Source organism: Girardinichthys multiradiatus, chromosome 17 (genome assembly GCF_021462225.1).
Source record: "Girardinichthys multiradiatus isolate DD_20200921_A chromosome 17, DD_fGirMul_XY1, whole genome shotgun sequence".
NCBI lineage: Eukaryota > Metazoa > Chordata > Actinopteri > Cyprinodontiformes > Goodeidae > Girardinichthys > Girardinichthys multiradiatus.
This window is the reverse complement of record NC_061809.1, coordinates 7,341,685-7,367,317: the sequence shown is the minus strand read 5'-3', so window position 1 is coordinate 7,367,317 and position 25,633 is coordinate 7,341,685. Positions and strand designations below refer to the sequence as shown.

Genomic DNA, 25,633 nt, shown 5'->3' with positions numbered 1-25,633 from the left:
TTGGTCACTCTAAATTGCCCTTAGGTATATGAATGAGTGTGTGTATGGTTGTTTGTGTGTTGCCCATTTTGTTTGTGTGTTGCCCTGCGATGGACTGGCAACTTGTCCAGGGCGTACCCTGCCTTTCGCCCATAGACTGCTGGAGATAGGCACCAGCTCCCCCGCGACCCACTATGGAATAAGCGGTAGAAAATGACTGACTGACCTCTGAAACAGATGAGCCAAACAACAACTTTCCAAAACGTGCACGCCAAATGTTCAAAATCTGTACATTTTAGCCTTATGCAATGTTTCTCTCCCCATCAGACTCTACAAAATGACTCTAAAGGGCACTGTGAAAGAAGTTTGTCCCACTGTTGTTGCTGTTGTAGTTCATTTAATGTATTGCAAAATTTTAGAGCCCCTTTGTCATTTAATGATTTTCTTTATATTAATGGGTATTTTGAAGAATCTAAAATATAAAAATGTTATTTCACATTTTTTGTTTACTACATGATTCCATTTGTGTTCATTCATTATTTTGTTGCCTTTGGTGACAATCTACAATTTAAATAGCCATGAAAATAAAAAGATCCATTCAGTAAAAATGTGTATCTAAAACTTTTGACTGATAGTGTACATGTTGAGGATATGTTAAGCTTGTACATTTTAGTATTTGCTTGTTAGGTCACGGGAACTATGCTAATTATGAGCAATAAATAGGATTTTCCTCACTTTAGGCTGAAGTTAGCTGATGCGGGGCCTATGTTGTTATAGTTATATAACAATATACTGCAGCATGTGGTTGTGCATAAATGCATGTGTAATCTAAAATGTGTTTGTGTATTGAAAGTTCCAGCATATGGGAGGCTATGAATAAACAGGCTGCACCTACTAGCTGCCAAACTAGGCAAGAGCCTTCAGGGAGAGCAGGGCAAAATCTTAGTTTCCTGTAATTGTATGATTTTGTGCTTACATTTCTATATGTTTGAGCTACTTTGACATAAACTTGTATTTCTAATCATTAATTACTCCCTAATTGCTTTGAGGTACAACTTTTAATAGGCATATTATTGAGATCATTTTGACTCTGACTGGATGCTAATCAGAAGATTGTGTGCCTGACCAAAGTGTCAGAACAGACTATTAATGTGGCACTTGTCAGTGTCAAAGTGACCCTCCTGTTCGGTTTTACACTCAGGATACGATAAGAATAAAAATGAATCTGACTGTGCCTCATCTTCAGCATTTATATTTGAATATTGGTTTTAAAACATGTATTCTGCTTTTCCTCAACCGCATTCTGTCTTAGTGCACCATGCCTCAGAAGGAACAAGAAAATATTGAGGTGTGCCTTTCCTTTTGATTTTCTAGAGGCAACCATCTCCCCACAGGATCAGTTTGAACTATGAAACATTGTTTTATTTTGTTTCTTCCTTCCTTTTTCCCCAGAAAACTATATAATTGGAGATAAAAATACCCAATGCTTCCCCCAGCATTGCTTCTGACGAGTGATTGTCAGGGGCTGAGCTGTCACTTCTCACTGACATACACCAGAGCTCAGGGGAGAATTTATATCCGAAGCAATTGCTCACAAGATTTCACACCTGAGCCTGGCTTTACTTCCGCAGGACAAGATCTGTCTTTCATGACTCTTTCTCTTCTTTTATCCCAAAACCTGCCTTTCTCAAAGCCTCTGTCTGGAAGTGAAATGAGTAGTGGATAAGTTCCAAGTTCAAACAATCTGTCTAATGCCATACCTTTAGAGAATTTTCACCCCCGAAAATGTGCATGTTGGCAATTCAGAAAACCGAAGTACAAGAGAAGCATTTAGCTTAATTTTTCAGACTGACTGACAGCCACATGTTCTTCACTTTTAACTGTTTTGCTTATGATTGACTGGGATGAAATATGTTAAAGTTGGGCTGAATATAGCAGATCGAAATCACCAGTTTCTGTTGTGTACAGTAAGGAATTGAGTTGTTTATTTCATGCAGCAAATACCATTTGTTGCTGACTAAAGGCAGGCTGGCACAGATTGCCTATACAGCTCAAACTGGGTTAGTAATTCTTACAGTAGAACTGTATATGTATGCAGGATAGAATATGTAGTTTGGGACACATTGTCCACCAAGCAGAACTTTAGAGTGACTATTTTTTCAACAAAACAGCAAATCACTGAGAAATAAAATTTAATCTGTTGTTAGTCTGAGTTAGTCTGGGCCACACAGAGTCAGCTGTTATTGTGTCACCTCAGTGTAACAGGAGCCCAGTGCACGTAAAGAAATGTAGACAGAGTTTTTAGGATGCAGAAAGTGGGAGCTGATCTGTGTACATAAACGTAGCTCCCAGGAGGCTGATTATGCTTCATGTTTTTCACAGTCTGCACGCTACCAGCTTTACTCCAAACCAACAAAATCCCAGCAGAAATGCATCTAAATGAATAATCATGCCACAACCAAAATGCACAAATCAACACACATTCAGTCACAGTTTAACAGCTCTGGCAGTAAACTGCGGGGATCACTCTGGGGAATCAGGGATCAAACCAGTAACTTTTAGATTAAGCTTCTTTGGGATGTGCAACAGGGCAAGGGTTGCTATAAATGGAGGTAAAGAAAAATCTGATTATTTTTATCATCAAGTTTAATGAGAGACTAAACTAGTGTAGTGTCAAAAATGTTTTTTGGTGTCATGCTGTTCCATCTCAATGAAATCTTGGTCTAACTAATTACTATTACAGATACGAGCACCCATATGGGGAGGAATGTCTGACTTCATGGACGAGTTCCAGTTTATTTTCCAACCTAAAATTTGGAAGTCGTGAACACAAATAGATATTACCGTGATTGATCTGGGAAGGAATCTCCATTCCGTCAGCCCTGAAAAGAGCATACCTGGAGATGGTCAGGTCCCTCTGATGCGTTTTAAGTTTGAAAAGAATAGAGATCTTAGCTTTTGGCTAAAAGCCCCTTTTATTTCAAAAATTGTTACCTTGCCATCCAACATAGATGACCATGTGTCTGTGGCTTTGGTGTCAAGAAAAGATGCCTATAGAGAACGTTTTGACACCAACAGGCTCCCATTTCTCAGCAGAGACATGAATAAGTAACAGGGCTTTGCATCCCAGTGTCTCGAGTGTGTGCTGGCATCTCTCCGTCTCCGTTGACTGGACTGTGGAAGCTGTTTCTGCACTTTGTTTTGGTTTTCCGTTTGAAGCTTTGGGAGATTAAAGGCAACTGCTATGAAATAATGTGTGCTAGGGTTTTTTGTCCATTCCCAAAAAAAGAGAGCTTTTTTGTACACTTGTCCTCATCCACATTTAAGTGTGTCTGCAGATTTGTGCATGTGTTGCCAAGCACCAGGATCCAGGCTGTCACTCTGTGGAGCAGTGACAGTTGTGGCGATGCTGCACTGCTTGTCAACTACTGCCGTAAGCAGAGAGGAGATCTGGAGGGAAAGAGGTTCTCACTATCACTGACGAAGCCAGTCATCATCTAAGTTTGTGTGTGTCATTCATCTCTGCCGTTGGCCCTGCTCAGGAAGGAAATATCCTCCTCAGCATTGAACCTGAAAGTGCAGCACCTATACACTTCTGCTATCTAAGCTTTCTGAAGTTTTCATTTTTAGTCTCTTCACTTTCCTCAGACTTTTGTCTTTATCAGGCTCCCAAACTTTCTCAAATCCACTCAGACTTACAGACTAAACTTAGCAAACGTTTGCTAGTTCAAGGATGTTCTATCACAGAATCAGGCATCTAGCTATGTTCAGTTTGTGTGTGTGGGTAAGTGTAGAAAGACACAGTGTGTGTGTCTGGTTGTATGCAAATATGCATATGTTCATACTTGTATGAATTATATTGACTGTATTGTCTGCTTTAACATACGGTTGTCTTGTATGTCCAACTAAAACAGGTACAGGGGTTGGACAATGAAACTGAAACACCTGGTTTTAGACCACAATAATTTATTAGAATGGTGTAGGGCCTCCTTTTGCGGCCAACACAGCGTCAACTCGTCTTGGGAATGACATATACAAGTCCTGCACAGTGGTCAGAGCCATTCTTCTTGCAGGATAGTGGCCAGGTTACTACGTGATACTGGTGGAGGAAAACGTTTCCTGACTCGCTCCTCCAAAACACCCCAAAGTGGCTATATAATATTTAGATCTGGTGACTGTGGAGGCCATGGGAGATGTTCAACTTCACTTTCATGTTCATCAAACCAATCTTTCACCAGTCTTGCTGTGTGTATTGGTGCATTGTCATCCTGATACATGGCACCGCCTTCAGGACACAATGTTTGAACCATTGGATGCACATGGTCCTCAAGAATGGTTCGGTAGTCCTTGGCAGTGACGCGCCCATCTAGCACAGGTATTGGGCCAAGGGAATGCCATGATATGGCAGCCCAAACCATCACTCTGGGCATGCAACAGTCTGGGTGGTACGCTTCTTTGGGGCTTCTCCACACCGTAACTCTCCCGGATGTGGGGAAAATAGTAAAGATGGACTCATCAGAGAACAATACATGTTTCACATTGTCCACAGCCCAAGATTTGCGCTCCTTGCACCATTGAAACCGATGTTTGGCATTGACCTGAGTGACCAAAGGTTTGGCTACAGCAGCCCGGCCGTGTATAATGACCCTGTGGAGCTCCCGACGGACAGTTCGGGTGGAAACAGGAGAGTAGAGGTGCACATTTAAATCTGCCGTGATTTGGGCAGCCGTGGTTTTATGTTTTTTGGATACAATCCGGGTTAGCACCCGAACATCCCTTTTGGACAGCTTCCTCTTGCATCCACAGTTAATCCTGTTGGATGTGGTTCGTCCTTTTTGGTGGTATGCTGACATTACCCTGGATACCATGGCTCTTGATACATCACAAAGACTTGCTGTCTTGGTCACAGATGCGCCAGCAAGACGTGCACCAACAATTTGTCCTCTTTTGAACTCTGGTTTGTCACCCATAATGTTGCGTGCATTTCAATATTTTGAGTAAAACTGTGCTCTTACCCTGCTAATTGAACCTTCACACTTTGCTCTTACTGGTGCAATGTGCAATCAATGAAGACTGGCTACCAGGCTGGTCCAATTTAGCCATGAAATCTCCCACACTAAAATGACAGGTGTTTCAGTTTCATTGTCCAACCCCTGTAGCTCTCGAAAATGAGACCTCTTGTCTGAATAAGACTTACCGTTAGAAATAAAAGTGAAATGCTGGGTGGTTCCCCTGGGGGTGGTGGGTGGGGCGGTGGATCTCTTGGTTACCCGTGCTCTGGGGGCCTTTGGATGTCTGTGGCGCCTCACGCCCCCTATTGAATATTCTTATGGAGAAAACTTATATACACTGGCGTGCTCACACATACACTCACATGGACTCAGGTGTTTACAGATAAACAAATATACTCTATTTATTGCTGCGGTTGCCACTAAATGTATCTTGCATTAATTAGTACAGTGTACTTTCGGTAACATTGACGTTGTTATATATGTGTTTCTGCAGGTGTAGAAACAGTTTTGCTGGGGTGTTATCTTGTATTCTCTATATCCCTTTTTCTCTTATCTGTTACCATCTTCTTCTCTCCCTCTTAACTTTTTGCTCCACCTCTCTCCCTTTCTTGATTCTTTTTTACCCTTTCGTTTCCTTCTCCATGTCCATTGCATTTGAAAACATCCAGAAGCAACAAAAAAGTCAGATGAAAAAAATATACATATGTGTTTGCATATATATATATATATATATATATATATATATATATATATATACTTCCTATAAGAGAAGGTTGGTATTGTCAAAATATTAATGTAGCTATCAATGTAGTAATTTAAGAATAGGATTTGATAGACCATTTGATAAAGGGTGTGCAATTGTTTTCATCCCAACCCTTACAGTAGAAACCCATTAAATCAACTTGTTCCACATGATCTCTACAAAACGTCAGACTAAAAGTAATAATAGCAAAAGGTGTGACATGTAAAAAGCATTTGTTTTACAAGTGGAAAAATTTCAAATAGAACCACTTGTGGAAGGTTTTCCTACATGTGTTTTCTTTGTTACTACACAATATAATTTCAACAAATGAAACATGGCAGAGAAAATGTGGAATACTTTCCACGTGTTTCCCTTCAATATACAATAAAATTTCCACGTAATAATATCCGTGTTTCCCTTCTTTTAATTGTGAAATCTTTTATGTGTCACATCTTACTGCACGATATATGCAAATGAAACCAAAGGGAAAATGTTTTCCACATTTTTCCCATGTTACTACACAATATAAATTCCTAATCTGAAACATGTGCTTCCCCATCTTACTGGAACATATCATTTCATCATGTAAAACATGATGAAATGATATGTGTGGAATTCACATTGACCAGCATGTTATCAGTAGTTCCAGCTTGTGAGACATAAAACAAAAACAGCTTGCATACTTCAACTTGTCACTTCCATCAGTACTTGATGTGCCCACCTGACCGCTTAAGAATGGATGCCTGGGTGACAAGGCCAAAGAAATAATGCTGACTGAGTTCAGAGCTGCATGTCTGTTTTTCTGAGTGATGACAAGCCCCATATGGTAAAGTTTTCAGCAAGCTCACGCAGTTTGTTAAAGCTTTGATAACCTGTCGTAATTCATATTAAAGTAAAAGGATACAAAAGGTATTTATCAAGTGCCTGACTCACTTTTTATGCTAATATTTTTTTCCACTCTATCAAGGCTAGAGTGAATTATTTGGGAGACCTTTATGATCTCTCACACTAACATGTGCACAGTTTGGTTAATTAGTATTTCCTGCATACCACCAGTATGTATTTTAACACATTCAGTCCATCTTAATTCCCTGGCTCCTTGTGCTTTATGTGAAACAGTGATGCTCTCATAATGACTCACTGAAAACTCATACAAAGATGGCCTGAGTAAGGCACTAATTGCATTTTTATCTATCCACCAGACACAATTAAATATTACAAAATTCATTGTCTGATACCAAGCTTCTATCATTTAAATTAAAAATAGTTTCATTTTAGTTTTAAAGATAGCATGCTAATAACTCCAAGGTGACGCTGCAAGGTTTCTCTGACACTTGAACATATTTAGGTTTTCTTCAAAGGCTGAAATCTCCACTTAGATCTCCATGCATACCTGTATGTTGATGTGTCAAAGATACTTGTTGGATGGTGATAAAATAAACAGCAAATTAGTCTTTTCTGTGGAAATTCAAATAATGCTGTAGACTTCTTTCACCCATCTGACCAGCAGCTCGCAGCAAGAGGTGGGGAAGGGGTAGCACTGAGTAACTCCATGAAGTCGTAAAAAACTACATCAGTCCTGCATTTTCTCAGGCATTTAAAAAAAATGTAGGAAAGGCAGTATAAAAGGTATGGTGGATTTTTTTAGGGGTTTTAAAAGCGGTTTTAAAAGCAGTTGGAAAACCTGCTGTCTGAACATTTTTCCATTGCTCTAGACTCCAGCACTTTGCTTGGATACACACCAACTTTTTTCTTTCATTAAAAACCAAACTCATAAAGTCTCTAAATAATGAAATTACTTAAATTTTTGTCTAATTTTCATTTCCAAAAAAGCCAATTTGGTAGCATGTAAAATGTAGACAGCTAGAATTAGTGATCAGTCATTTCAGGGGGTTTACCCACAATTCAAATCCTATTTGCTATATTAACAAAGTCAAAAATGCAATTCTTTTGTTTCTCAGGTAAAAACAGAATTGCTGACTAACTTTAAGTGTTTGCATCCATCCATTTTCTATACCTGTTACGTCCGTACAGGGTCACGGGTGACCTGGTGCCTATCTCCAGAGTATACAGAGTTTGCTGAAAAACATTTTGCGCCGAGCTTATCTACATTGCTAAGGGACAGTCTGGAGTGTATTTCTTGGCTCTTGCTTGTGAGCTCTGATGTGAGCTGTTTTCTTGCTTGTTTGCCAGCAGTTTGCTATAGACTTGAACAAACTCTACTGGGCCTTCTGCAAACCCCCACACTGCTGAGCAACGTTTGTCATATTTGACTGCATTGCAGCAGGGAGCATGGGCATCTTGACCAGCTCAGTCAGGCACTGCTGACGTCTTAGTTGTCTGTCACTGCTTGGCAACAGACACATTTCCAGCTTTTTCCTCCAAGGTCACCTTGTTCTTTCCTTTAATTGAATTGGGTTGAAATGAATTGAGTTATGCTCCACACTCTGGCTACTTGTCCTTGGTAACATGCATTTTTTAGAGGCAGGAAGTAATAGGCTATACCAAGACTTTTCTAACTTGAACATATGACATTTTGCTTTGCTCCATGACTAGACGGCATATTCAGATAGTGCGATTAAGAAAAGGTCAACAAAAATCTTCACTTAATTAGACAAAGTACATTCACTTCAAAGACTAGTGAAGTTTTTTTGGGGTGGGATTCTGGTAAGAGTTTATGACCATAAGATATCTTATCAGACGGAGATAACTTTCATAGTGTTAATACTATTCAAGGTTGTCATGTGGTATGCATATAAATGCAATTTTCTGAATCTTTAAACCACAGTCATGATTGTGCTATATTCTTTTTGAGTAAGAACTCTTTTGATTTTTAAAGAATTCCTGTTTAGAACAAAACACCTTAACTAACTGGTTTATAAATTAGCATTAGCACCAATGGCATTGACATTAGTGAGATTGGAGTTTTTTTGTGTGTTTGTTTTTGACATGAAGCGAATGGCCCGGGGCTGGGAATCCAACCGGGGACACATGTTGAGGATAACCTCTGCATATGATGCGCCTGCGTTACCACTGAGCTATGTGGCACTGGAGATTGGAGGCTAGAGCTAAAACCAGCAGCCAGTTTCTTACTAGCCAGCTTCTAAGCATCATAATTAGGGGGAAGAACCAACCTATTAATGGCAACAGACACCAACTTAAAAAAACCTAAACCATTCTGTTCAGGTGACTTTTGTGAAAGTCTAAGTAGACTTGTTATGCATTTGTTGAAAAGTAAATCACTTTTGAAAATCATATGATTCCTTTTTCTGCCTGAGCTAGCACAAGTTTAGCTAATATGACAGACATCGTAGAAGCAATTCTTAAAGACATACATAAAAGACAAACATAACAGATACTGCCTCTGAGCGTTAATATTACTAAGCATAGGCAATGTGCATTTACTGTAGCTACGCTCCGATTTTTTATTTGCTCTAGCTTTAGTGCATCTGAAAAGCTTTGAGCAATTTCTTAGCTGTTTCTTCAAAGTTGTTTTTTACAAGACTCTTTGGAAGCACAGATATTAAAACAGGTGGTTTATAGAAAAAGCTTTTTCACAAACAGCTCTGATATTTTTGAGAAGGGAGATTTTAAAGTGTCCACGTTTAAATGTTACTACACTCCGAGATTTCATGAGCACTAAAACTAGCACCAACAAAAAGCTGTAACACAACAAATGGTGTCTTCATCAAAGTGAAGAGTTGTCTCCTTTAACAAGATTTTTACTGGTTATGACCTCAAACCACATCCCACTTCAAAAGGATTAAACTCCGTTAAGGTGTGTTTCTTTTTAATCTAAGCGGTCACGGTTAGCTAACATGTTCAACTGGCATCTTAAAAGTAATTCTTGATAATATCTCGGTCCATGTTCTTGCTCTTGTCATTTCGTTTCTTAGCCATTTAGAGTTATGGTTGTTTGCTCCCAACTTTCCAGGTATGAAAAGAAACCGTTTGTTACAACAATGTGTTATTCATTACTTTTGGAAATATTTCATACCCACCTTAACAGCTTAACAGGTTTCTATAATCTACTCATGGTGTACTGTATGAAAATGTGGCTTTGCGACTTCAGTAAATAACAGACTATCTTGCAGCTGTGGGTCCATGTTTATATTTAATATTTATTCTTGTATGTTTATGTATATTAACTTTAACAAACGTGAAGCTAGATTTTGTCATACTGTATTTTTCTTTAACAGGTATCCAGTCAGTGGCTGCAATCAATACTGTCCTTTCACAGCAAACAATTATGTTCAGTCACATACTGTAGATCTATGTGACTGATCTGCAGAAACAGAAGCTACAGTTCTCATGTAAATAAAGAGAGATAAATATGTGAATATGCAGCAACACATGAACGACATCTCTTAGCATCTCATTTCTCCTATATTATGCATTTTTTTTTTTTCGGTCTAACCAAACCACAGTCTTTGGTTACTTGTTATTTATTAATGTATTTCTTCTTTGATTTGGCTCTGTTCTGCAATGTCATTCTCTTTTAATTAACCCTGTGTCACCTGCTGCTGACAAAATGTCTGATCGGCTCTCCAAGGACTTCTTAGGCCCATCCTGGTCAGGAGGGAAGGGGAGGGGGAGACAAACCGAAGGGAGGGGGAGCTGGCAGTCGCAGTAGGTAGAAGTGGAACACTGAGGAGTCCTTTCTTCCTTCCTTTCTTTCACATTTCCATTTCCTCTTTCGACACCCAGACAAGCCACAGCAGCTTCTAGGTTCTCTGTAATGTTAGGCTTTGCCTCTTGCGGTAAAGATCAAAGCAAGGCTTTTCAATGATAAGACAACAGGCAGCAACTATCTTTTAAAAGGTAAGTTGATGGCAAAACTTGAACCATCCTTCTCCAGATCTCTTGATGGCTGTTCTTACTTGTTGTGTGTTTGAATCTAGTCAAATTGTGGCAATTTGTTCCAGTAGCAGTGCTCAAGTTTTAACTTGGGGAAAGGGAACTTATTGCTTTATTGAAGTTTAAAAGGAAAAATTGCTTTTTTTCCCTCAAAATATATTGCAATAATTTTTTGACCTTAGCTTTTATAGTGTTCCAGGAGAACAAGAAATGAGTGCTTTCTACTTACGTATATATGTGTACATAAAAATGTGAAAATAAGCTACAAGCAATTTAATTACAATACATAAAGCTTCACTTACCAGCATGTATGATTTACTTTAGACTGACCTAAAATTGATGTTTGAAAAGGCTTCATTGTGGATGTGGTGATGTCATCACAGACAGCATCAGTACGTGCAGTTTATACTTGGAGTATAAAAATACTAGTACGTACTAGTATGTTTATACTCCACTGGACTATATACTCCACTGGCTATCTATAAAAATAAATAGCCAGTGTCAGGTCAGCTTTAGGAGAGGGAGGGAGAGATGGACGGACGGACGGATGGGTTATTTGTTGGTTGGTCATTGGAGGCTTTTTTGGTCAGCATGCTGGTTGTTAAGTTGGATCACTGGAAGATGGTTGCTTGGATCATTGGCTGTTTTGTTAGTTGGTTGGATAGAGTGAATACATTTGCTAAACTTCACACATATAATAAGTAAAGTTTAAAGAAGTGCTGTTTTTTTTCACCATTTTTCACTTAATGCTCTTTATTTCTATTTCCCCAGGTACTGTAGCTATTTGTTGATCCTGTCATTAGAGATTTATTTATCACTTTGCTACAAGGAAATTCATATATCCTTTCTTCACTGTGCTAATATCATTTCTTTTTTAGAACTGTTGAAAGAGTTCATTAAATATTGCATGAGCATTTTCCCGCATTGCTGAGCAGGACCACATTAACCTATTCATACCAGTGATGCAGCTGGTTAAAACCAATAGCAAAAGAATGCAATAAAAGAAAAAAACATAGGTTTTCTTTCAGGGAGCTGTTTTTTTTTTTCACTTTCAAACACTTGCCATGAAGCATTCTTTGGGTTCTTTGCACATGTTGCGTTACAGACTGAAACAGCTTTTGACGTGAAAGAGAAGCATTTATTGTAATGTTGCAATAATATCAACCATTATTTATGAATACAGTTCTCTACCAGACCTCTTACAGACTTAAAGGAAGGTACCTTATAACAGTTTAAGACAACGCGAGTGTGTGTCGTTTACTGAGTAATTTCGAATGAAACTCATTGATAAGATTACTTGTTCAGCAACATTTACACATTTCCCTTCCTGGATTATGAAATATAAAATGTCATCTTGAGTGATTTATGCATGAACATTCTGCATTCATGGTTAATTTAGGAAGTTATGACACAAATGTCCGAATTGCCTGCCACTGCTGTAGGGTTACTGAGTTTGTGTGAGCCATTTTTTGAACATCCCCCCTCCCCCTATAGGAGATGTGATTACGTGAAAGCGTGCAAGTCTCAGAGGAGGAGCTTGGTTAGCCACGTTTCTGAAAGAGAAATCACTGCTGATCCTGGGAGGCAGCTTGATGAAATATTTACACTGATACAGTTAGGATGGTCTTTTTATAGAGCAACACTTTTTGTTTGTTTAATCCACCTTTAATCAGAGAAAACTGGGCTTATTTAGTATACAGTAAAGATTTTCTCTTTAAAATTTACACAACACAAAACACAGTAATCTATTTCCTGCAGAGCAACACCACTGGAGCAAGAGCACTAAATATGTGAAATTATATTTTCCTTTGGCTCAATACACATAATTCATCTGGTAAATCAGCGCAAACTACAAAAACTCATTGTTCTTACATCGTCGTCGCACAATTGCATATCTGCCGTTTTTGTAGGAGGATATGATGCCATAGGAGATTAACAAATTGGCTAATTTTGCTAATAATTATCTGACCACTTGGCGGCATGCATAGCACTAAAACTGAAATCTAATTCCCAGATGGTCAGTCAATCCTTTGATATGAAAAAAGAGAGAAACACGATGACATCACAGAGGTATAACGTAACTGGTTATGATGCAGCAGATCACTGTGTCCACACTATGGATGTTAGTGTAGTATTGTTTTTTTTTAAATGCCAATTTACATGGCAAGATAGGTGACAGTATAGCAACTTTTCAACAGCTCTTTATAATTACATTATCCATGCTGTTCTCCACAGGCAACCACAGTACACATAATACAACTGTATCAGCAGCTTTCAATCTGGTTCACTTGGTCAAAATTATAGCTAGATGGTATATAGTGGTAATTGTACTCATCCCAAACCATCACAATATACATATCAAAGACCAATGCATGCTGTCAGTCAAATCCCTCCACACCAAAGCAATGCAACAATTACTAAAACATTATGAGAGGGAGTTACTGGAAGACCCCAGTTTGCTTTTAAATTAGTAGTGTAAAAAGGTTTCATGTCTTCTGGTTATCTAGAGCAACAGTGAAGAGCCAGATCTGGAAATGTGGTAGGACAAAACGCTTAGAAAATGGCTAAATGTGCCACAAGGTGTTCAATAAGCACCACAAGACTAAAGCAAAAATATCAATTTAACAGCTAATATTTTTGCTTCACAAATGCTTTATCCTGTGTCTGCACAGAATACATATTTTGCCATTATAGAATAACACAAGTATAACATACTGATATTAGCTGGTTAAATAGTTAAGCTGTCTGCTCAGGTAACCAGCCTGCAGCCATCTGCTTTACAGACATGCCTTTCATTTCTTACCAACCTTGGTTTAACATAGTTTTATCTTAATATGAGTGATGGGTGGTTCTCCTTTAGTTTCACAGGACATATTTCCTTACTGCCAAACTTGTCAGCTGGTTGACCAGCTTTACACATACACAGAAGGGGGGGTGAGATGCTTATAACATCTTACAGGGCAACGGTTCCTCCATCCTCAGAAAATGGAAAGAGTAGGGCTCTACTGCTCAAAGTACTAAAACATGTCTGTACACCTAAACTGCCAAAGAAAACTCGCGTCAGTTTGGTTAATTAAAAGGACTTTAAACAATAGAAATGGTAGACATAAAATATGGTGGTTTTAAAACTACATGCTTTTTAACACCTTGCTATGCCGTGACAATAGAAGCTTCTCTATTCCTAGTTCCTACCCCTAGTTTCATTGATCTGTTAACCAATTCCATTTCCTTTAAGGAAATCTGGCCTTGATCCATTTTTTGTATCAGTTTAATTTTGTTACAGTATTTTAAAAAGGATCTTGATCAAATAAGCTAAGGGAGCTCTTCTTTGTGTGCAGATACCGTTCAGTTTAACTTAGTGTGTTAATTAGGCAAAAACTTGCACAGAAGCTGCTTTAATCATCTCTTCTACATTTCAAACTAATTCATTTCATTACAGAGGCCACAGTTGGATGAAAGAGCTAGCTTCAGCTGGCAGGGAGAATATTCTAATGTTTAGACAGGAATTGGAAGTCATTGAGCTTCTACACAGCCATCTGCCTCTGCATCTGCATCACATAATATGATAATAGACATCAGAGCTGCCCATCTTGTCAGCACTCTTTCACCATTCCCCTTTTTGTGGTACCCAAATGAATGTGCAGCCCTTAAAAAGATCTAGAGCAATTTGCATCAAATAGATGGAAAATTAGTGGTTTTATGTGAAAAAGTTAATCTGTTCCTGTATAATAGAAGTTGAAATGATACATGTCTGCATTTAGGCTTCTGAAGCAATCTGTGTTCATAAAAACATCTGTATCTTTGATCCCAGATGAATTGTATGTATGAAAAAGAATTTTGCTCTGTGAATTTAGAACTTTTTAGCATTCTAGGCCAATGTTTTACACTACATGATGCATACAGAGTGGTGTTGTGTGCATCTGCAGAACACTTGTCTTTTAGAGGACAGCTGAGTCTCTTTCTTTACAGCATTAAAACTGACTCGGCTTCCCTTGTTGACACGCACAGGAGGGAGCGTCTCAGATGATGCAGCAGAGTGCTCCGACGCTCCCCTGTCACTACTGACGTTTCTGATCTAAGCTTTAAATCAGAATGTAGGAGTGGTGTCACTGCAAGAAAAGAAACATCTACACAACATTAACTGCTAATGCAAACCGGACACTATTATAAACACTAGAGTATTTAAAGCAGTCATCTGCCTATAAAGACATGCAGTTTTACAAGCTGTCACAAGGAAATGGTTTGAAAAAAAGTCAGCTGGGTATATTTCAATGATTCTTGTTTGACTGGACACCCAGTAAGTGCTGCAAAAAACAAATACCTTAATGCTTATTTAAGTATGTTGCACCCCACCCATAAAGCATAACACTGCATTATTAGCATGGTAAATAGCTCTTTAAAAGCTGGAGATTCATAACGAGAAACCTCCGACTGAAAATGGGATTTTTCATCTCTAAAATGCTTTTTCAATAATGGCTTTGAAATGGAGGAAAATGAGACTGTAGAAGGACAGGTTTGGATGGAAAAATAACAAAGTAGCACAAAGAACTGAAACTATTTATGTTGGGCTGTACAAATGGTTGTTTCTTGCGAAAAAAGATTAATAAAAATGTATAGTTTTTAAGTACTACCAAAGTAAACTAACTAAAACAAATGCCTGAGGTTAAATTAATGCCACAAAGATAAATGCTGCCTGTTAGTTGGTAAAAAACAATTCTGCACTGCACCAGTGGACATCTAGGTTGCTAGGTGTCTGCAGGTGTCTGGTTCATATATCATTAAGTGTTGTTTGTGGATACCTGTTGCTTAACTTGGGGACAAGACAACTGATAACTTTTGATAAACTTCTAACTTATTTCTGTTTTTAGGTTTATAATAAAGACAAAAATCAAACATTTTCAAAAAGAAGATTAATACATTTTCTTATATGAGATGTTAATATTGAAGATTATGTAAAAAATGCAGATAGTTTCAACCTAAAGCAAAGAAAAAAAACTGGTAAAAATGTTACTTGTACTTTTAGTGTCATTCTGTTGTGGAAATTCCATGCAATTATTCCATAAAAAAATTGAAAAACTGCTCAAACCTGCATTTGTTATTAAATATTTGTTTGAAAACATTAGTTGGTTATTTTTTTTTATCATTTTGGCAAATTTTTAAAGAGCCATTGTAGAAGGCCGAAAGAGCCACTTGTTGCTCAGGGGCCACAGGTTGTAGACCCCTGGTTTTCAGTCCTGGTCCTCAGGGCCCACTGCCCTCCATGTTATCTTTGCTCCAGCACACCAGATGTAAATATTTGCATTACCTGCTCAGCCATCAAGTGCTGCAGAAGCCCATTAATCACCCATTTATTTAAGTCAGGTGTGTGGGAGCAGAAAAACGCCTAAAACATGCCAGACAGTTGGTCCTGAGGGCCAGATTTATGAACCAACTCTCTAGGATGTGACATAGAACATTGAAAATACAGTGGCCATCACTTTTTAAATTATTGCCAAATAACTGTTTCTTTTTAGTTTGGATCCTTTTTAGCTTTAGATTGAGCTACAAGTGTTGGACCAGATTTATCATGCATATTATGGAAGGGTCTCTTACAATCACAAGCAGGAGCACAAAGGCAAAGCCAGATGCAGATGAGACTTGACAGGTTGGCATGGAAACCAAGTTATTTCTGCAAAGACTCTGTCTTGTGCATGTCTTAGCGGTGCTGTTTGTCACTCCATGTGTGTAGAAGTGTGTGTGAGCAAGGACAAAATGGGCACAGAGAACCCAGGGAACTTTCCACTGAGCTTGTTTATTGTATCTGATGACAGAAAATCTGGTTGAAGTTTAAAGAACAATATTGTATGAGTTTTAAGAACAGAAATTAAGCAGCGTAGTAATAATCCGCTTGTTTGATCCATCTGCTCCTCATATAGGAGCCTTTGTCTGTTTGCCTTTCAGATGAAATAAATCATAACAACAATAATATGAATCTACTTAGGCACAAATGATGAGTCAAAGTGCCTTTTGTAACCCTACAAAGCAGGAGCTCAGCTGTTTCATGTGACATTATGGACTTTCTACACATCTTCACTGTATTCAAGTACAGTTTAGTTATTATAAAGATATGGTGGAAGCAGATGGCTTGCATGCTGGATGCCCGTAAAGCATAGTTCACTGATGTGTGAAGTGAGTCAGGCATTTCTGCTGTTCAACTCAAAGAGAAAAGACTGTGCCTTAGTGAATATTACAGCCTACTCAATCTGTTTCTTCTCTTCATTTCTTCTTGTCCTCCTGTAGCTGGGATGACAGCAGCTCAGTGAGCAGTGGCCTCAGCGACACGTTGGACAACTTCAGCACTGATGATCTGAACACACCAGCGTACTCCGCCACAAGCTCGTCCCGCAAAAGCAAAGGAGCACAGGTTGGGTGCACGAGATGGGTCCTTAATGGCATCACTACAATGCTTCTGTATTGGGAAGATGTTTGAAAGAAAGACAGTGACGTGGATAGATGTTTTAAGTAACCTTTAAAAGTATTTTAAAAATGTGAACTTTTTCACAAAACTGAAAAGGTTCAGGAGGTATAAATGCTTTGGGAAGACTCTGGATATGTTTATGTGTTCATGCAAAAAATAAGTAAACTGCCTCATCTAACATCTTTGTTTTGGCCTAAAACAAATGCCAACCATTGCGTCAGTTCTGAAATTACAGCTGACGGTGGGAGCTATAAGAGCAGCACTCAGCTCTCCTCAGAGGACCTTTGCTTTATTCTGCCAAGTATCCTTGGCTTCTCATGAAATACTCAACAGACTGGGCTCTTAAGAGACTCTGGCGTTGCTAGGGAGACTGATCATCTGTTAAGGTACGGGCTGCTTGTTACTGTTCTGTGTGTTTGTGCGGGGGTGTTTGTAAGCGTCCCAAAAGTCGGGGATCGGTACATTGGAGATTCCAAAGATAACTGCGACTTCACACACACGCCCTGCTGCTTTAGCGGCCGCTCGCCTATCCTTCTAATGACTCAGTGTGTGTTTGAATGTGCTTAACAGTTATTTCAAAAATAACCAGGTTGTTGATTTGTCTTGTTGTTCATGAAAACTGTAAGCTCATTTAAATAAATCTTCCAATAAAACATGATCTTTAGATGGATTTTCTACATGCTGCAGAGAGAACGTCTATTACAGTTGTGTTATCTCACAGAAACATCAACTAATCAGTGCTGTGTTTAATCCCCGAAACCCCCCCTCCATTCACAGTCCCAGAAAGGGAGCAGGTCCAAGCATGCTGAGCCGGAGGTGAGCATCAGTTGGGTCGGAGCTGAAGACCTGAAAAAAGTGGAGGAGCTGGACGTGAGCATGGACCCTAACGGTAGCCCCTCCCGCTGGAAGCCTTCCTCATCTGCCTGTACCCCCCAAACCCAGGGTCAGTATGAGGATACTGGCCAGAAGGCAGCCGGGCTTGCCCAGATGTCCCAGACAGGCTCATGGAGGAGGGGCATGACGGCCCAGGTGGGAATTACACCACCCAGGACCAAGGGGACCTCTGCAGCACTCAAAACACCAGGTGGGAGATGCAACCTAGACTGCATTAATAAACAAAGTTCAAACATGAAAAATGCTATTAATAATTACAACAGTTAATGTTTAGTTGTTGGCTGCTTACACAAGTATTACAACCCTTGAACTGTTTTACAGTTACTCGCAGTACAACCACAAACCTCAGTGTATTTTATCTGAATTGTATGTGATAAGACAGAGTTGCACATCATTGGGGAAAGAATAAATGGTTTTCAAAATAAATAAATAAATATTCTATATGCAGCCCACTTCACTTTACTGCTCAGTTGGAAGAATCTGTTGACTGGATAACTATCATTTGTACACTACAAATCTGGCCTTAAGAAAAGCCCTAAAGAGTTCACTTTATAGTGAACACTCTCAACAAACTATTCCTTCAGTGAAACTGATGTTGGCGGCATCATGCTGTGGGAAGGCTTTCATTCAGCAGGAACAGGGAAGCTGAACAGAATTAATAGGAAGATTGGAGTTAAATACTGGGCAATCCAGGAAGAAATCCTGTTAGAAGCTGCAAAAGACTTGAGACTATAATGGAGGTTCACCTTCCAGCAGGAGAATGACCCTAAATATACGCAGAGAGCTACAATCAAATGGTTTAGGTCATAGTATGATATAATGATCAAGTTTAGACTTAATTTCCATTGATAATGTGTGGAAAGAAAAAACTGATGTTCACAGATGATCTCTGCCTACCAGACTGAGGTTGAGCTACTTTGCCAAGATGAATATTCAAAAACTGTAGTTTTTTGATGTGCAAAACTGGTAGAAACTTGGTAAACTGGTAGAATCTCATACCTATTGTGTTGATCTATTTCCAATAAATTTCAATAAAATCCATTAAACGTCATGTGAAAAAACTCTACATTTTGCCATGATGATAAAAACATGACAGGATGTTAAATCTGAAGTTTTCATTTGTCTGTTTGGCAGGTAAAACAGATGATGCTAAAGCCTCAGAAAAGGGCAAGGTGCCTTCCAAAAGCTCCGCTGGGATACAGCGCTCACCGTCAGATGCTGGGAGAAGTAGTGGGGATGAAGGCAAGAAACCTCCCTCTGGTATTGCTCGCCCACCTGCCACCAGTTCATTTGGATACAAGAAGATCCCTGGTCCTGCTGGTACTCTAATTACCTCTAGTGGTGCCGCCCTCACCAGTGGCTCAGCCACCCTGGGCAAAGCTCCCAAATCTTCAGCTGCCCTCGGCAAAGGTACGAGCATCAGTGGTGTGCGTAAAACCAGCCTAGATGGCTCGCAGCCCCAGGATGACGGGATTCTCCTCAACTGCAGCGGCTCCAAAGTCACCCTGCAGTACCGCTCCCTCCCCAGACCCGCCAAATCCTCCAGCGGGGCAGCAGCAGGGCGCTGCGGAAACCGCTCCAGCTCCAGCAGCATCGAATCAAATGTCAGCGGCAAGTCAGCAAGCGGGGCAGCAACACAGACGGGTGCCAAACGAAGGGATGGAAAGGTGGGCTCAGAACACTCCAGTCCCATCACCGTGAACCAGACGGATAAAGAGAAAGTAGGGGTGCCAGACCAAGACCCAGCAGCAGGCCTGTCTACCTCTCCAAAATCCAGCACCCCCTCCAATTCAGCAGGCCAGTCAGGCCTCAGGCAGCCAGGATCAAAATACCCAGACATTTCTTCTCCTACCTTCCGCAGGTCAGACACAGAATACATCCGCCTTGCTCTCATTTGTCTTGGTCCCTTGTCTTGTTGTTGGGTTCTACGTGAATCAGCCATTTCACCGCATTGTTTTTTTTAGTTACTTTTTTTTAGCTTTTACTGTTCAGCAAATATTTAGGAAGAGGCTCCAGTCTCTTCAAAAGTTCATCAGATGCTTTTAGAACATTAATCTCAGATCTTCAATGTGGTTTTAATTCAGTGATAAATGTGGTGCTCAGCAGTTTCTTTCCTGAACCAGGCTGTTCCCAACACTCTGAGCAAAAAGAGCCATAATGGAACTGCTCCACCGTGGTTTAAACATTCTGACATTTCTCATTTTTTATCTGCGCACAGAATGAATATAAACCACCCAATAAATCCTATGTAAGTATAGAATAAGGGACTGAATGCACATCTAAGGGTGTTGTTACATAGACCGCTCCCTAGTGTAGACAATAAGCAACTGCTTATGATGAAGTCTAGGTCAGAGATCAAAGTAAGTTAGCAGGACGTCTCTCTACACGCAGTCTTTGTTTTCAAGCTGTAGTTTAGCAGACGTGTCTGGAAACCTCTGACCTACATGATCCTATCATGCCAGCATGTCTTCAAGCTTCTTTTTCCTCAACAGAGTTATCTTTATGTATTTTTTGGTAAATCTTGCAACAACAGACATGAACAGATGCAAGAATGTAGCAGGATTCTAAGTCCTAGCAGATTATTCAAAGTCATATGGTTTAAATTGCCCAAATTGCAGCAGGGGAGGAATGTGTTTGGAAGTGTCTTATCAGTGTGGAGATGTTATAGAAGCTGCTTTGATTTGTTACATATCCAGTGCCTTGCATAAGTATTCACACCCCATGAGCTTTTCTATATTTTGTAGAACATGTTGGAGTTTATGTCATAGATCAACACAAGGTAGTGAATTGCAACAATACATGGTTTTCAGTCCCTTTTCCTTTACAAATAGAAGATTATAAGGCGTTGCTTGCATTTATATTTAACTTTTATTTACTCTGATACCCCTAAATAAAATCCACAGCGATCAGTTGCTTTGAGGGGTCACCTAGTTTATGCATAATGTAATCTCAGTATAAATCAGTTTTATGAGGGCCGCAGAGAACCATGAACAAACAGCATCATAGGGACCAAGGAACATAGCAGAAAGATCAATGATAAGTATGTGGAGAAGTTTAAAGCAAGTTTGGGTTATTAAACCTTATTCCAAGCTTATAACATCTTACAGGGGAACGGTTCCTCCATCCTCTGAAAATGGAAAGAGTAGGGCTCTACTGCACAAAGTACTAAAACATGTCTGTACACCTAAATTGAAAAGCCAGGTTAGGAGAGCATTTATCAGACAAACAGCCAAAAGGTCCATGGTAGCTCCAGAGACGATGCAGGACTACTATTATGTGTGTGCTCCACAAATCAGTTTTTTATGCAAGAGTGGCAAGACAAAAGTTTTTTTTTTAAAGAAAGGCTTACAAATTCCTGTGCCACCAGCCATGTACGGGACATGTCAAACATGTGGAAAAAGGTGCTCTGGTCAATGAGACCAAAATTAAGAATTTTTAACTTGCATGCAAAATGCTATTTGTGGCAAAAAAATCACCCTGAACATCGCTCTAAACATGGGAACACGGTGGTGGTAGCATCATGCTGTGGGGATGCTATGTTTTAGCAAGGAAAGGGAAGTTGGACAAAACTGATGGATTAGGGGATGTAACTAAGTACAGGACAATCCTAGAAAAAATATAAGGAGGTTGTAAAAGACCTAGGACTGGGACAGAGGTTCAATTTTCAGTAGGACAATGTCCTTAAACAAGCCAGAGCTACAATTAATGCTTTAGGTCAAAGTATATTTATATGTTAAAATTGTCCTGTCAAAGCCCCAAACTAAATCCAATTGAGAATTTGTGGCAAGACTTGAAAATTGATGTTCACAGATAAGCTTGAGCCGTTTCTGTACCAGTAGATGTGCAAACCTGGTAGAGACATACCCAATAAGACTTGCAGTAAAAAGTATTGATGCAGGGGACCAGAAAATGAACAACACACTTTTAAGATTATAAACTTTTTCCTTCCACTTCATAACTATGCACTACTTTGTGTTGATCTATAGCATTAAATTTCAATAAAATACATCGAATTTTGTAGCTTCACTGAGACAAATGTAAAAAAAAAAAGAATTATTTTGCAAGGTACTTCAGGTGTCCTTAGTGTAGTTCTACTTTTCAACCCAAAGTATACCAGTCCTTTATATTCTAGTATGGAACTTGCAATCGCTCGTCACTTGTCCTCTGAGCACTTCTAAATGACTGCACCCACCTCTCTACCCCCCAGATTATTTGGCACCAAAGCCAGCAGCAAGGCAAGCTCTCCGGGCACGCCCGACTCTGGCAAGTGCCCGTCAATACTGGGTAGCCCCCACGGCACGCTGGCGAGACAGGCCAGCCTGGACTCGCCTTCTTCTGGCACGGGGAGCCTGGGAAGCGCTGGTGGCCTGAGCGGCGGCAGCAGCCCGCTGTACGGTAAAACCCCCGACCTGTGCACTGACTCCCTGGCTTCCAGCCCAGCCTCTGGCCTTTCCTTGCCCTCCAATGCTCGCCCCTGGCCTGCCTGTAGCTCGTCAGCCGGCAGCAAGGACACACTAAGCTGCCAGAGTATGACCAGTCTGCACACCAGCTCTGAGTCCATTGACATGCCGCATTGCCATCACGGGCCTAAGGTTATGCGAACCGGCAGTATCAAGTTCACCCTGTCTGAGGGGTGAGTAAGAGAGAATACGATTAGGAAGAATTGTATTCATTGTTTCATTTGACAACTGAGACAATAAGTGTAGCCCTCCTACCTTAGGATCTATCAACAAAATGCAAAAAAGCTTAGACAATTACTCTAATTAGTAATGCTAGTGACAACAACAAAACATAAACTCATCCAGAACACAGTAAAGATTTCTGCACTGGTTTTGATTTTGCAAAAGTAACAATAATCAATCACACCTTGTTTCAAAACCATGGCAGAAAGAAAATCCCAATAAATTCAGATCATTTCAGACATACTCATAAGTCTGTATCAGTGTATTCATTGTTTTGTCCACACACTGTGCATGCAGGGCATCGCAGTATATATTTTCACAGCACACATTTATATTCCCTCAGTGGTCCAGCTGTATGTCTCAAAAATGAAACAATCAACTTAAACACCATTATGTGTTTTTAGCTTTGTAGTTCTACATGGATGCATAATGTCTTGATGTTCTTTCCGTTTGTAAGTCTCTGTGAACATTCAGCATCTTTTTCGTTTGTCACGGAAAACAAATGATTTCAGTGTTCATCTGATTGGCCTGTCCTCTGTTTCAACAGCATGCCCCTTGACAGAAACACGCTCCCTAAAAAGGGACTGAGGTACAGCACATCTGCATCCCTAGTTTTATCTGTTGACCTTTTGCACTTGCATGGATCACCGGTGCATGTTTGTATGTTATTGTATGTTATTCATGCTGTGGTCCGAAGCAGGTATTCCTAATATGTGCTTGAAGATTTAAAGAATGCAGGACTACGTGATTTAGGACATTTGCATTAAATACACAGCACCCACTAAATGTATTGGGCCTCCTAGTGAAGATGTGAAAAAATCCTTTATTTAAATTCATGTTGTATTACATTAAAATAATTTTTATTAATTTACAGGCGAAAAAAATCCAACTATTTTTTTATCAAATAATCAGCAGCCCACTTACTGGCACCCAATCCATTTACATCACCCTAATTCAGAAGACACTGACTTTAGCCTGGAGAGATCAGCCCCCTTTTTCTGTTTGAGAACTATGGCTTTAGACTTAGAGGAGCCAGTCACTTCAGCTGCTCCTGTGAGCACTGGATGTCGTTGCTAAAATATCTGCAAAAAGTAAAGATAAGACCCTGAGGTTCCCAAAGCAGACACCCTCCTCTCCACAACTATGCCTTGAGATTGTTTCCAAGGATCGGGGACAATGCACAGCCCAGGCAGACTCCAAGAATTCCGTAACGTACTTCTGCAGCATCCCTTGCAAAATGCTTTGGGAAAGTACGTTTTTTTCCAGATCCGCAAAACCCATGTAGTCCAGCAATCAAACTCCCATGAACCCCTCAGTAACTCCGTGCGGATAAATATTTGGTCCACTGCTCCATAGCCAGGATGAAAGCCACACTTGCTTCTTGGGATTCAGAGCTTCAATTTCCACTCCAAAGTACACTTCCTTCTGATATTTTTATGGCTATGTAAGTTTGATCAGTTGTTGTCTTCATTTAGCATGGAAAAACTGGTTGAAAATTGATTTAGGCTAAACAGACAATAAAAATCAGGCTTGGGTAGATCAACCGCAACAACAATTCATCCAGATTTAGACAGTAGTTGAGACATCAGTAGACTGTTTTTGTGGACTCCTTTTTTAACCACGATTACAAGTTGTTTAGATGTAGGGAAACATCTTTTTTTTTATAGCTATGCAGTAAATGTTTTCATGGCGGTAATCCTCTCCTATAACATTTCACAACAGAGAAGGTTCTTTGACCTTTCCTCTTATGTCACAATCTCTCTAGTTTGTCCACAGTCCTGGGTCCTTTGTTATGCGCTCTTCCCTTCAGCTCACCCTATAGGTTGAATATACATTGTAAGTTTCCAATTAGATAGAAGAAGATTGTGATGTGTCTGTGATGAACCATTTCTGTGTTGATTTGCTCATATGTTTGGGATTATTATTTAGTTGAAAGTGCCTTTGGCAGAGAAACAGCCTCACAGCATCACAGTGGGATCTGTGATACTGTACATTAGAATGAAGGGTTTTCCCCACATATTCATCATTTGTGGGCTGCCAAACTCACCCCAGTATGCTTTTTGCTAAAAAGTTCAATCTTGGTTTCATCTGAACAAAGCTCATGGTATCTTGTAAAACTCTTAGTAGAGATTAGCAAACTCCACATGTTTATGTTTGTGATTGGAAGACAGATAAAGCTATTTTTCTAGCATGGATCCCAAACAGCTGCTCGGGTTTAGGTGGATTTCTACCATCCTACTTACTGTGGGTGGTTACAAAAATTGTACATTTAAATTTAGGCCCTTGTCCAGCATTGTTCATAATCATCCCAGTTGCTTTAAGCTTACATTATTGCTTAGATGGCTGATGTAAACAAGACTATGTGAGTAGCTATTTTCATTATACTATTTTCCATATTATGAAGATCAACACATACCTGCTTTACATTAAGGGTATGTTCTTTTGTCTTTCCAATTTTGAGATGTAGCTGAAAGAAACAGAAATCTAATCTAAGGTTTTTATTCATCTAAAAATGTAGAAAAAAATGCTTCGGTTAAATTTATTTTAAATTAATTGTGAGGGTACCAATAAGTGTACCTTTGATTTTATAATAAAACAAAATACACTAATGTGGGATTTTGTTCCCCCAATTTAATAAATGTACTCATAGTAAAAGTATTTTAAAAATTATCTGAATATGCTATTAGAAAAAAGAAAATGCATTTATTTTGTGGTTTTTTGCTGTGGCAGAAATTTTGACTTTTTTAAAATTACCTGATACCAAAAATGACTCACATTTGTAGCTTTTTGAAACTGCCTCTATGCTCAATTTTAAGGTAATCTTTCAGAGCAGGTAAATAGCCTAGTTACCAGTTTCAAACTATTTGGTTATTTAGACTGCCTTTGGTGCATTTGCTCCATTAGAGCCTGAAATGCGTCTCTTAGAGCTGTCATGCATCTTTTTCTGCCTGTTTGATATTCTGCTTAGCACACACAGTGGTGATTTTTCGCTGTTCGCATTTTAGAAAGC

At 39.5% G+C, this 25,633-nt stretch overlaps 1 protein-coding gene across 6 annotated transcripts in view; it reads left to right on the top strand.

The window, feature by feature from the left end:
• Positions 1-25,633, top strand: part of nav3 (neuron navigator 3) — a 250,336-nt gene that overhangs the window by 179,518 nt on the left and 45,185 nt on the right. For 5 of the 6 annotated variants that reach the window (XM_047390367.1, XM_047390368.1, XM_047390372.1 and 2 more), the window contains 5 exons: positions 16,870-16,993; positions 17,825-18,131; positions 19,076-19,802; positions 22,149-22,574; positions 23,171-23,212. In XM_047390367.1, the coding sequence (XP_047246323.1) occupies positions 16,870-16,993; positions 17,825-18,131; positions 19,076-19,802; positions 22,149-22,574; positions 23,171-23,212 (1,626 nt within the window). The remainder of the gene's footprint in view (positions 1-16,869; positions 16,994-17,824; positions 18,132-19,075; positions 19,803-22,148; positions 22,575-23,170; positions 23,213-25,633) is intronic. The other variant, XM_047390370.1, reaches the window with a different exon arrangement.